The 13,533-nt window shown below is 37.6% G+C and overlaps 1 protein-coding gene across 10 annotated transcripts in view; it reads right to left on the reverse strand.

The window, feature by feature from the left end:
• The window catches only part of LOC757285, a 113,201-nt gene that overhangs the window by 8,351 nt on the left and 91,317 nt on the right, over window positions 1–13,533 (reverse strand). For 7 of the 10 annotated variants that reach the window (XM_030977021.1, XM_030977018.1, XM_030977017.1 and 4 more), the window contains 13 exons: window positions 12,949–13,152; window positions 11,792–12,028; window positions 11,086–11,298; window positions 10,642–10,662; window positions 9,465–9,521; window positions 8,591–8,800; window positions 7,340–7,549; window positions 6,738–6,782; window positions 5,931–6,131; window positions 5,576–5,632; window positions 3,875–4,078; window positions 3,004–3,186; window positions 2,176–2,391 (listed from right to left, as the gene is read on the reverse strand). In XM_030977021.1, the coding sequence (XP_030832881.1) occupies window positions 2,176–2,391; window positions 3,004–3,186; window positions 3,875–4,078; window positions 5,576–5,632; window positions 5,931–6,131; window positions 6,738–6,782; window positions 7,340–7,549; window positions 8,591–8,800; window positions 9,465–9,521; window positions 10,642–10,662; window positions 11,086–11,298; window positions 11,792–12,028; window positions 12,949–13,152 (2,058 nt within the window). The remainder of the gene's footprint in view (window positions 1–2,175; window positions 2,392–3,003; window positions 3,187–3,874; window positions 4,079–5,575; window positions 5,633–5,930; window positions 6,132–6,737; window positions 6,783–7,339; window positions 7,550–8,590; window positions 8,801–9,464; window positions 9,522–10,641; window positions 10,663–11,085; window positions 11,299–11,791; window positions 12,029–12,948; window positions 13,153–13,533) is intronic. The other 3 variants (XM_030977020.1, XM_030977022.1, XM_030977023.1) reach the window with 3 other exon arrangements.

The raw sequence follows: 13,533 nt of genomic DNA on the forward strand, positions 1-13,533 counted from the left end.
TGTCTCGCTCTCTTTCTACTCTCATATACCACTTTTCCTCTCTCAAATTCAAACTTTATCTCCCCATAGAGGTGTATTTCAGCTGTCCATCTTAAAGATTTCTCATCCCATCTATCTCTCTCTTTGTCTGTCTTTCTATCGATCTATCTCTCTTTCCCTCTCCTTATCTCTCTATCTACACACACACATGTATCACTTTAATACTAATTCAACTTTCTCTTTCTCTTTCCCTCGCTCTCTCTCATCCCATCCATCTCTCTCTCTTTCTATCTAGCTATCTCTCTTTCCCTCTCCTTGTCTCTCTATCTACACGCACATGTATCACTTCAATACTAATTCAACTCTCTCTTTCTCTGTCTATATGATATATGGCAGCAGAAAAGAAAAGATGGCTAGAATGAAGTGCACGAACATGAGTTGACAACAGACAGATAAAGACAAAAGCAAATGGCAGTTTGACAGCTAGAGAAGACGGGTCAGACCATTATTGAAGGAAGGAACTTCAAGGTCCATTAATAGCTCAAAATCAGCTGAAACTGCAATTTGAACAAGCCACAGTCTGGTTTCCTGGATTCATTTCCTTTATGTTTTATTATTCTATCAGGGTTAGTGCAATCACTGATATTCGCACCTACAAAGGACTTACCTACTTCAAATTGGCAACAATTTTTTCTTATTCTCCTTTAAGGGTATTTTTTTAATCATTTATCAATTAATTTGAAAACAATTAATTTGAAAACAATTATTGAAAAGCAGTCTAGAAAGTTTAGGTGATAATGGAATGGGTTCCTTCAAAATCACTTAAGTTAGAAGACATATACATACACTTTATCTATAAAATATAACAATTATTAATAACATGGTATAACAAATTTATAATCATTCTCATTGAAGAAAAAACTAATACTAAGCCCCTCAGCAGCAGTCAGTAGGCTGTAAATTGGGATGTTCCTAGCCTAGAAAAATAAAAAGTACTGCTTATGATTTTATAGCTCACTTGTCATTAATTTGGCTGACAGCAACCCTCCAGAATACAAAAATATGTCAGCTGCGGAGAATACCTGTTTCGTCGAAAGAAACATGTTCAATTTACAAACGCTTCCCTGTAACTTCAGTAAAGACTCAGAACAGTTACAATAAGACCGGTATATCAACACCAACATCCATGCAAGGTCTGAATTTGAAAGAAATATGTGTCTGTGTGTGTGTGTGTGTGGGGGGGGGGGTACATCATAGAAAGATCCCATGTGGGAATGTCAAGCATGCAGGCCTTTTGTCAAACCTTCAAGAAAACATAGCAAATGGACAGACATAAGGACAGTATACCTTCTCACCAAGAATTTGATTACCCTTGGTTCAAGATAAGTGATATCTAGCGATGCAGCATTGTAGGATGACCAAAGCCAGAGCCAGTGAAAAAAAATGCACGGGGGCTCGGGGTGAATTAGCCCCCTAAATGCCCCCGAAAATCAGAAAAGAGCCCCTGAAATTGCATCGAGTTCAATGCAAATCAAATTTTAGAATGTTATTTTTATTCAGGCCAGCTTGAAAAGAAGCCCCCGAAAAATAAATATTGATTTTTTTCCCCTGGCCAGAGCCATCTATCCACACAGTAATGGCCAACTTGGTTTCACCTGGTCAAAAATGGCATATCTTGTTGTTTTGAGCTTGCCTTACATAGCAGTACTTGCCGTATTGTGCAGACCTCACCCGAGTTGGCAACCAATGGCTCTGATCACAGTAATGCAATATTGCAATTTAAAAGCATGCAATGGCATGTTTATTACACTTGTCTGCACCCTATTCAACCAGAACTTGCCCTTGCTATACAGTTATCACCTAAGTTATTCATACCCATTGTAAACGTGATGGTTTTTTTGTTTTTCGTAACTCAAGAATAAAAGGTGGACTAATTGATTAAGGGCCTTTGTTGAATATTTTTAGATGTAAGCTTTAATATGTCACACTCTCAAGAAACATGAATTGGTACAATTCACAGTTTCTAATAATTAAAAATTACAAAACTTGGTAAAGGTATGAATAATTTAGATGTTAACTGTATTTTTCCTAAAGTCCCTAGTGCTTGGCTTTTTGCATCAAGGGAGTTATTCAGTGACTAGAACCTTAAGCAAATTCACTCCCACATCAGGTTAAGACTACATGACAGATACGTACCTCCAAACTCTACTTCAATCTCTACAGGTATTTCAAGCCCCGGGCAGTCTTCTCTTGGAACACACATATCCGTCTCTAGATCAATACGAATGGTTCCTTCTGGACACACACAGCCTGGTTTGCAGACGCTGTTACAAAAACCTTCCTCTGGTCTACCACAGTAGTCCTGGCAGTCCTGACCACATTCGCTAAACTTCATACCGTTATCGCAGGGTGCTGCATGGAACAAGAAATCAAGGCTGACAATAACATACTGCATGTAAATGTACATGTACAATATTCCAATACTAGAAAGTTTTACGTGCTTGAAATGTTTGCAAATTTCATGAGTATTTCATACTGTTTCATCTACATACCAACCTTTCCATCTATCTAGATGTGACTCACGTGTTGGGCCATCTCCAAATGCTACACAGCATGGAGGAGTTTCAACTGCATTCATGCATGTAATAAATAATGTTTCCAATTTTAAGAAGACGGGCTTAAAATTATATTATGAATGGCTCAACATTAACGGTGGCAGCGGTGGGATATCTACCCTATTACAGTAATAATAATCATTATAGTGGGTACCCTGGCTTTAGCATGGCTACCATTACAGCGCTCTAGCATTTCAAGGAATTCATTTCTGCCAGGTACCCATTTACATCACATGAGTCGAGTGTTGAAAAAGTAGATCAATGTCTTGCCAAAGGACATTAGTGCCACGGCGGGACTCGAACCCCGGACATTGTGATCCACAGTCCAGTGACGTATCTACTCAACCACAACACCTCTACTGTAGCCCTGAACATGTACAAATGATGTAATGAGCTCCTTGATATTTACATGGGCATTCTTCGAAGGCTACACAGCGAGGGGGGTCCTCTCGAACGAGCAATGTCCCACTTGGACACTGACACTCTCTGACACACTGAAAGATACAAATCTGTTCTGGTTCATTGCACACTGCTGGACAAGCAGATCCGCAAGTCTGGAACTCCATTTCTCCCTCACAGGTAGGTACTGGGGCTGATTAGAAATAAACAAGGAAACAGGTTTGTGAAATCAAAGGAAACCAATCATCCCAAACTCTTCATTTTTGTTTGTTTCATGCTGGTACCCTATAAACTATAAAACCATAATGTTTCAGATATCAGCCATTTTCACAGCAAGAAACTTAAGCATTGCAAAAAGTAAATGATGTTTCAATCTTAATTCAATAATTCTGCAGTATGACATTTTCACAGGTTTGAACCACTCGTGAAATTTGTGAACATTTAATCAGCTTCAGCTTTAAATATTAATTCTTTATTTGAATACCAGCATTGACAGGCACTCTAAAGGGCAACTATAGAGAACACTGGACAACTGACTTGCATAGCATTTAATGCTCAGAACTCAAATTTAATTTTATTTTAAGATTATTCAACAATGCAGCCCTAAATTTCTCTCTATGCAATACATTACTGATGTAATAAAGAAACTAATCATTCCAGACCCTATACATGTAATAAAAAATAATGATATTATTAATAATAATTACTATTGGATATCAATAAAGCGCACATATCCACAATGCAAGGTGCTCAAGGCGCTCCAATATTATCTGGGCTCTGCTAAGCTTGCTGTTTTTCTCGCTTACAGCATTTAAGTACAAGTAGACCAGTTTAAATCAAAGATGGAGAACAAAACTGTGAAGAGTAATTGCTCTAGATACCTGTGCAATCAGGAGTTCCTCTGACATCAGTTCCCTGTTTCTTGACTCCTGTCTCAGTATCGGCACACCAGCAGAATCCAGTACTTCCATGGCATTGAACCGTCTCGTACTTCCCCTCACTTGTGCACATTGGAGTAAACTGACCAACCATACGCTCATCTGCCATTTGGACTGCAGCCAGCAGCACATGACATGGATTTGCAACTGATAGAGAAGAAAATGTTTTACCATTATTGTATTCAACTCTTCTTTTGACTTTGAACAGAACACCATTAAAACATGCCTGTACGCTGTACGTTAGTTGGTCTATTGGTCAGCTCTCTTGCCTACCTATATGCATATTTATCAACCCAGGATCGATCCAGCTACATGTCTTTCAGACACTTCATGTATCCTACTTATGAAGAACTCAATTACAAACACACACATCAAACAACTAGATATTTAGTAAAAGAAACTTTCACAAATTAACAGGACAGTGCTGGAAGGAGTTCAATACAAGATTAAAAGGATCTTCTATGAAATTATATATTACTTTTAAGTAAAAAGTCAGTCTTAAAAATGATAAGCAAAGAATTTATAAATTGAGGAGCATAAGTTTTGACAAAGATTTAGTGAGGCAAATTGTTACATTTAAAAAAACACAATTTCTGTTCATGTACTCTGTAAATTCTTTTCAGACACATGACTTATGATCAGGAAATGGCAGCAAATAGAAGAAACATGCTTGTAACAAATAATGTTTACAATTATAAGAAGACAGGCTGATCAATTTAGTGCTTAAATATGAAATTGTAAATGGCTCGACATTAATGGTGGCAGCGGTGGGATATCTACTCTATTAGGCCAAAAAAAAAAAATCATTTGGTTGTCCTCGACCGCCCGCTCATCATTTTCGGGCCGCTCGTATTTTTTTTTTTTTAATATTTTTTTTTTTAATTCATAATTTTTTGTTTTTGTTTTTTGTTTTTTGTTATTCAATTTTTGTTGGGGGGGAGCATTCTTAAATGCCAAACATACCATTTTATGCATTTGCAAGGATCAAAATGCGTCCCGTTGTCAGTTTGGTCTTTTCAGTACGCAATTAGGTATTTATTGAACTTGCCATTTTTATTTTTCTATGTCAAAATGTCAGGTTCTGAGCATTCTTAAACTCATTTTAAAACCTGTCTGTAGACCACCCTGCAAGGTCACTGGACAGGTGGTTATCTCATCAAATCAGCTCTCAGTTAATATAAGATAAAGAGGATCATGGGGGACCAATGGTCACCGATTAGGCATTGTTTGCTACATAGAGGGCGCAAGTAGCTATAAGTAGTACAATGGAGATTTAAAAGGTGCTGTATTTCAAAGATCAAAATACTTTCTGTGTTGGTCTTGATATTCATTGTACATTAAACTAGTCTTTTACCAAATTAAAGTGTTCTATAGACTTTGTTTGTTTAAATGCTTGACAATCCCAATGATTTTTTTTTTTTTTTATGGAAAAAAAATTATTAAAAAAAAAAAAAAAAAGGGGGGGGAAAAAATAAAAAAAATAAAAATAAATAAATAATAAAACACACACAAAAAATTCAAGTTAAAAAAAAAAAAAAAAATCTGCCCGCCCGCCCCTACTCCAGAATAGCAATCGAGGACAACCAAACAATTTTTTTTTTGGCCTTACGGTAGCTCAGTAGGGGTACACTACTTCCTACTTACCAACACATTCCAGGTCCTCATTGTGCTTGTATCCCTCATCACAAGTAGGGGCTGGTTCTGGAAAGACAAGAATAAAGATTCATTACATTTGAAAGCTGTTTTGTCTAATATTATATTTATTGTAACTATCTATGAGACCATAATATCACACATCTTCATGAAATACATGTACAATTGAGTTTTGCCCTCGATTTGATAAAATACAGAGAGATGTCTAGTTGGAGCCTTTTCAGAACATTATCAATCATCACAATTTGTTCTAAGATAATGTTACTATTTTTGGTTCAGGAGAATGCAATATATTAGGTCAAAGCTAAGAAAGATCAAAACTGTGAAGAGTAATTGCTCTAGATACCTGGGCAATCGGGAGTTCCTCTGACATCAGTTCCCTGTTTCTTGACTCCTGTCTCAGTATCGGCACACCAGCAGAATCCAGTACTACCATGGCATTGAACCGTCTCGTACTTCCCTTCACTTGTGCACGTTGGAGTAAACTGACCAGGCATAGGCATTCTCGCTTGGACTGCAGCCAGCAGCACGTGACATGGATTGGCAACTGATAGAGAATAAAATGTTTTACCGTTAGTGTATTCTTCTTTTGACTTTGAACAGAACACCATTAAAACATACAGGTACACTGTATGTTTTTTGGTCTATTGGTCAGCTCTCTTGTCTACCAATGTGCACATATGTCGACCTAGAATAGATCACGCGACATTTCTTTCAGACACATAAAACAACTAGATATTTAGTATAAGAAGCTTTCACAGATTGACAGGACAGTACTGCATTGAGTTCAATTACACGATTAAAAGGATCTTCTATGAAATAGTATATAACTTTTAAGTAAACAGTCAGCCTTAAAAATGGTAAGCAAAGAATTTATAAATTGAGGAGCATAAGTTTTGACAAAGATTTTAAAAACACAATTTCTGTTCATGTACTCTGTAAATTCTTTTCAGACACATGACTTATGATCAGGAAATGGCAGCAAATAGAAGAAACATGCTTGTAACAAATAATGTCTCCAATTTTAAGAAGGCAGGTTGATCAATTTAGTGCTTAAATATGAAATTGTAAATGGCTCAACATTAATAGTGGCAGCGGTGGGATATCTACCCTATTACAGTAGCTCAGTAGATGTACACTACTTCCTACTTACCAACACATTCCAGGTCCTCATTGTACTTGTATCCCTCATCACATGCTGTTGAAAACATGAGAGAGAAGAGAGAGAAAGAGTATGAATCAATAGGTATGGGATTACAGCATGGTAACTCAAACATGAAAATCTATTTATACAATATCATTTACCCAGAGTTAGCCCAACAAACTTTCAGTGACAAGAAATTTATTGTTCAATCCAAACCTTGTGAAAAGTTCATTTGTATAAAAGCAGAAAAATGAGGTTAACAGAATGGCAGCAGTTCGAAAACAATCAGGTCAATAATAAGAAAGTTATCAATGTTTGAAATATGATGAACTTGGGAAATTACATAATAATAATAATAATAATAATAATATTCATTTGTAAAGCGCAATAACTATGTGGATATATTCTATTGCGCTGCAAGAGCTCGTAAATGCTGTCCATGAAAAAAATACCTGAAAGTCCTTTTTAATAACAGAAGTATCTGTGTTTTGGGGCTGTATACAATGCACATACAATCATCATCATCATCATCATTAGCATTAAAGATGTCAGAATGTCCTTCTTTTCTAAAATACAAGACGACGTCCCATTGAGGCATGTTTAAGACTTACGTTCTGGGCACTCCTCCTGGGCCACACATCGTGGAGAGTCTCCGGGCACCAGATACATCCCGTCGGGGCAGTGACATCCTGCGACACACATGGCTACACACATCTCTGCTTCTTTTTCATTGCATGTCAAGGGGCAGGCCGTTCCGCAATCTTTGTGCACCAAGTTGTTAACACAGGTTAATGGTTCTGGCTCTGGTTCTGGCACACCAGCTGTGGATTTCAGATTGTAATCGTTTTTGTAATTTGGTTTAAACGCAGGCTTTACTACTTCAGCTAGAAGGGATTAGACCACCCAGCGAGCCAGCGAGGTCACTGTGTCAGGTGGCTATCTCATTAACTCAGCTCTCATTTAACATAAAAAAAAGAGGATCATGGGGGACCAACAGACACCGATTGGGGAAGTTTTCGATATAGAGGGAGCAAGTAGCTACAAGTAGGACAGTGTGCCTTTAAGGTGGTTTTTTCTGATCTCTTCTAGATTATTTACTCCTTTGGATGAAATGCTGAGCGATTGCATGTTTAGTGTTGGTGTTGGATTTAGTGCAGAGTATAGAGAATTATGGTCTCAAACATACTGTAGCAGAGAGTGGATGAGTTTTGCTTCCAGTGACAACTTCTACGCTGAAACCCACCATAATTTTATCCAGTTCTTGTGCAAATATAGACTGCTTGCTACAAAAAGTGTATTTATTATTCAGCAAATACGAACACCAGCTCCTAGTACCTAATGTGAATTCTCCTAATGGTTCACATATACAAACCATCCTGCTACTCCCTTTGCTCCTCTCTAAGCATCACGCTGAACCACCCATCTCCCTAGATGCTATCCACCCTTGGTGATAGAGCATTCACAATTGCTTCTCCCAAACTGTGGAATAGCCTACCAATAACTCTTCGCAACCAACAATCTGTCAATACCATCACAAAATATCTAAACACTCACCTCTTCTGTTCACAATATGTCTGTAAAGCGCATTTGAACATGTCAGAGGTGATAGTGAGCACTACAAAATATAGCTTCTTTTTTTTTCCCCTTAACCGCGCCCCCCTTGAGTAAAAAAAAAAAAAGAAAAAAAAAAGAAAAAAAAAGAGGATTCGGGGGGGGGGGGGGGGGGGAAATGGGATCTAACAACATTTCCCCCTTTTGAGTAAGAAAATTAGGAAAAAATAGGAAAAAATAGGAAAAAATAGGGAAGAATAGAGAAAAGAAGGGAAAAATCGAAAAGAAGAAGAAGAAGAGCTTGTACATACCTGCGCAATCCTCTGGAGCAACGCACATATTAGAGTCCAGACTAGCCTTCACTTTACCAGAAGGACATCCGCATCCAACCATACACATCTGGATGCAGCCGACCTCTTCAGGCTGTCCACAATACTCGGGGCATGCAGAGTTACAGTCATTCTGGACAAAGTCTCCTGGACATGCAGGGATACCTGGCTGCCTTGGCTCTGGCTCAGGATCTATACAAGTATGTAGGTGAACAAAAAATTCTCTTTGTGAAAAAATGGCTAACAAAGAATGCAGTGATCATTTGTATCCTTAAACTGACCGTCTTCAAGGTTCTCTAACATTCAACTCCATCTCAATCCTAAAATGGATAGTCTCATCAAAACGGCACAAGGAGTATCCATGTGTTATCAAGTGACCTGGGTGTGTTTTACAAAAACATTTATGGAAAGCTGTTAGCATCTATGAAAATATTTTGGAAAAGTTTTTTAAAGGCATAAAATGTTGATTAAAATCATTCATATTTTCTATTATCTAGGAGATTTCATGTTGTTGATGTGGAATTTTTTAAAAGTCTAAAATACTTGAATTTTAGTTTTTGAATATATTTTATTTTAAGGCTACAAATGGCTATCCATAAGTATTAAGTAAGCTTCTGCCACATTCTTCTTTTTTCAAGAAGGCATATATATGGTGAGATATTTTTAAATCTCTATGATACTGGACTGCATATCGAGATTAATCAATATTAACTCTGATGGCCCCATCTCATAAGTATTATCATCATCCGCATTATTATCATTATTATAAATTCTTATCATTATTTTTACTTCCAGTTTCTTTCCAAGCTAAATTTCACAAGCTATCGGAATCATCTCAGAAAGATGTAATACTTACAGACACATTTCTTGACACCATCAGCAAACACTTTGCCTTCGGGGCACTGGTTGAGAACTGCAAACATAATACACATGATAATGAAACATAGAGTCAAACCTGCTTTAGTGACCACCTGTCTACAAAGATCACCTGTCTACAAAGGCCACATTTGTTGATTCCCTTGAAAATGGTTTCTCATTGAATCATGTACTAAAGAAACCTGTCTACAAAGACAACCTGTCTACAAAGGCCACTTTTTGTGTTTCCCTTGGGTGGTCGCTATAGACAGGTTTGACTGTATTATACTACTCCGCATACACATATCTCTATAGTCTCATGCACAAAGCACAGTAAAGCTGCAGCAGCTTTTTACAACGATGCGTTTCATATTTCTGTATCTTATAATAATAATGAATAATTTGAGGCATTTCTATAGCGCTGTCTATCTAGAAATTCTATTCCGAGGCGCATTAATTATCACCCCGGCTTTAGCCTAGCGGTCATTACAGCGCTCTAGCATTTCAAGGAATTAATTCCTGCCAGGTACCCATTTACCTCACCTGGGTCGAGTGTGGCAAATGAAGATTAATGCCTTGCCAAAGGACATTAGTGCCGTATCGGGGATCAAACCACAACCTTTAAATTGCAAGTCAAGTGCTTAAACCACTCGACCATGACACTTCTACACAGGAAATAAGTACACATGCATAGGACCTTTGTTGCGACCAGCTACCTTTTTGTATAATTTTTATCATTACAATATAGAATTTCCATTGATTCTACTGGTAAAATATGATTTTGCGTACATTCAGCAATATGTGTTAATACAGGAGAGCCAGGAAGTCAAGTGCGACAGACATGAAGGCTATATGTACATCCATGTATATACATGCACTTGTAAGAATTCACTATTATCATTCTTATAATGTAAATAAATTCACATGTACATGTACGTTTTTGGGCAAAATTATGATTTTTATTTTTATTTTTAAAAGAAAGATAATGGTGATTCACAAGATATATGTCTCTGTAAAAAAATCAAAGACGCAGGCTTGTCCAATTAGTCACTAATTCTAATTTGCCGAAATAAGTAAGTTTTGAGGACTGGTTTGAAGTGTTCCAAACTGTCAATCTCACAGAGGAATGAAGTAAAAAAAAATATTAAAAAAAGGGGGAAAAAATAGATGAAACTTACGTGAAGGGTCAGGAATGAAGCCTGTGGTAGATGAAAGTAAAAGGAAAAAAAAAAAAGAAATAATATCTTGTTTATAAATTCATTACAAATACTAACACAGAGTAACATAGTAGGAGAGTGGTATTGTACCTACACTATATATAGGTTACTTTCAATGTTACTTTTCATTGTTAATGTATTTCACAATGTAAAATTATAGATGGCCTTAAATTTTTGAGGCAAGAAGCTGTTCTGAATAGTCAATCATTTTGTGACATGAATATTTGAGGAAACCTGGATTACTTGCAAAACTTGTGAAGGTTTGTGAACATAACATTTCTGGTTTATACAAAAATTCAAATTTCTACCCCCCCCCCACCCCCTTCAAAAAAAGAAATGTGTTATTCAAATTAGCGTTGATCTTGTAGCCACTCCTTCTTGGTCCTGTGAAAAGAATGTACTTACGATCGCAGTCTGCACGAGCACCATGGACTTCGCTGTCAGGGAGGACTGTTCCAGTCTGGGGGTCCGCACACCAACAGTAAGTACCATTGCCCTCGTAACACTGCTCCATGGCATAGAATCCATCTTGAGTACATTGTGGGATAAACACACCCTCCGCCTCACCTCTTTCTTCCAGCTTTATGCGTCTTTCAGTCTCACATGGTCGAGGTTCAGCTGTCAATATCAAACCATTTAGGACAATAATAATAATAATAATATTTAGCTTTTACAGAGCGCTCAATACAATGTCTCTAAGCGCTTTACAAATATACCATTACCCCGGTCGTTGGATTAAGTGCTTGCCCGCACACACACTGTGTGAACAATCTCCACTCCCTGGGGAGCATTCCAGCCAGACGTTAATTGACGTTTAGAAATGTGATTTTCTCCTTGAAATTCAGATACCGCCCACCAAATGACTTTTTGGTTTCCTCTCTTCAAATTGCTTTTAATCACTCATGCGTGAAAATATGAATCATATGAGTTACATCACATAAAAGGAGGATCTAAACTTTCCAAAAATGTGTCATTTGTTAACCATAATTGTGATTAAGTAATGATAAAACATCGATAATTCTCGGTTTCGTTTTTTCTGGGACGCACTGTATTGACAGGTTATGACGTACCTTACGCTTAGTATTCAAAGGGTAAAAGCAAGCTGACTTACCCACTGGGCAGTTTAAGTCAATAGGCGCGTCAAGCATGATCGACACACAGAGGTCGCTCTCCAGCGAAACCCTCAATGTTCCATAAGGGCAGAAACATCCTGGCACGCACTGCCTAGTACATGGCTGAAGCTCTGGTTTCTCACAGGTCTGTTCACACGCGGACCCACATTCGTTGAAGACCAGTGGTTCAGTACATTGAATTAAAATTGAAATTGGAACTGGAGTAGGAGCTGGAACTGGATTTGAAGACGAAATTGGAATGAAAATTATCATTTAATGAAATTGAAATGAAATGAAATTATTATTGAGGATAGCAATTCTGACATGATAGTATTTCTGTGAAACCTGTTTAAAGACCACTAAAAGGAGACAAGACAAGTATTCTAGACAGGCAGTTGTCTATGAAAAGACCTCAAGGAAAGTATAAGGTGTCCTTATCTCTCTCTCCAGGAATAAGAACATTTTAAGCCTTACTGTCTTTACTCCTGTGATCTTCAAAAGACAATCCTGTGAAGTTTAACCTGACCTACTTCACACGTTCTAGGAATACTGGCCAATTAGTAAAAATTGAATGACTAGAATCGGTTGAACAGACACAGACACTAATTTCACTCAAGAATGCAGCTGGTAATTTGTTTATACATGAAAGTTATGGGGTTCCTGACCGACATAAAAGTTTATAATTATAATTGCATAATGAGCTAAATCAAGGATGTTGTTTCGGAATCTGAGACAAAGTTACCCAATCCTTTAAAAGATAAAGTTGAGTTCTGGACATGTGTAATTAATAGTGCAATATGTTGCCCAAATGTGTAGCGGGAAAACTCATAAGCTATAGTTAATCAACAATCACACCCATTCTCGATAACAAACCATATATATTACTAATGCAAAAAATGCTGGTATAAAAAGTTGCTGGGTACTTTGATGGGGTTATCAAAACCAATTTTAAAGCCCATCTGCACTAGTTTGGCCAGGAGGGATTAGACCACCCTGCAAGGTCACTGACAGGTGGTTATCTCATCAAATCAGCTCTCAATTAACATAAGAAAAAGGGGATCGTGGGGGACCAACGGGTACCACTTAGGCATTGTTGGCTATATAGAGGGCGCAAGTAGAAACAACTAGTTCAGTCCTGCATTAAATGAATCAATACCTGGGCAAGCGTCTGGAGCAACGCATTCATCGGAGTTCTCGCTCAGATGGATGGTTCCTTCTGGGCAACCACAGCCTGGCTCACACATCTGAATACAAAGAGCAATCTCCAAGGACTGGCCGCAGAATTCAGGACATGCAGAGTTACACTCCAGGTAGACGCGGTCCCCAGGACAAACTAGGGGTTCTATTGGTGCAGGGGGGGCTACACGTAGATGTGATTGAATAATGCATAATCAGGGATTAAATTCATTTTCAGTGGATGATGACCATGAATGCAGGGGGCAATCTTTGACTTAAAGATAAAGTTAAATTCTATACATGCGATTGTATTGTACAAGAAAGCGTGTGGAAGTAATTGGAAAAGGGTGATCATGTAGCAGACAAGTATTGGTATATATTGCATAGTTTTGGAATTATATTGATAAGAAATTGACAGAGGCTTGCTAAAAGTCACATGCGCTGTACATAGAAATGTTCATATGGGACTACACTAACATGTGGTCTGCAACTCTTAGCCGTTACTTGTCACATTTTCAATAAGAGAATATTGATTATCCATCTTTTTCAGGGGATACCTTTTTCA

This window comes from Strongylocentrotus purpuratus, unplaced genomic scaffold, assembly GCF_000002235.5.
Source record: "Strongylocentrotus purpuratus isolate Spur 01 unplaced genomic scaffold, Spur_5.0 spur5_scaffold_9, whole genome shotgun sequence".
Lineage (NCBI taxonomy): Eukaryota > Metazoa > Echinodermata > Echinoidea > Camarodonta > Strongylocentrotidae > Strongylocentrotus > Strongylocentrotus purpuratus.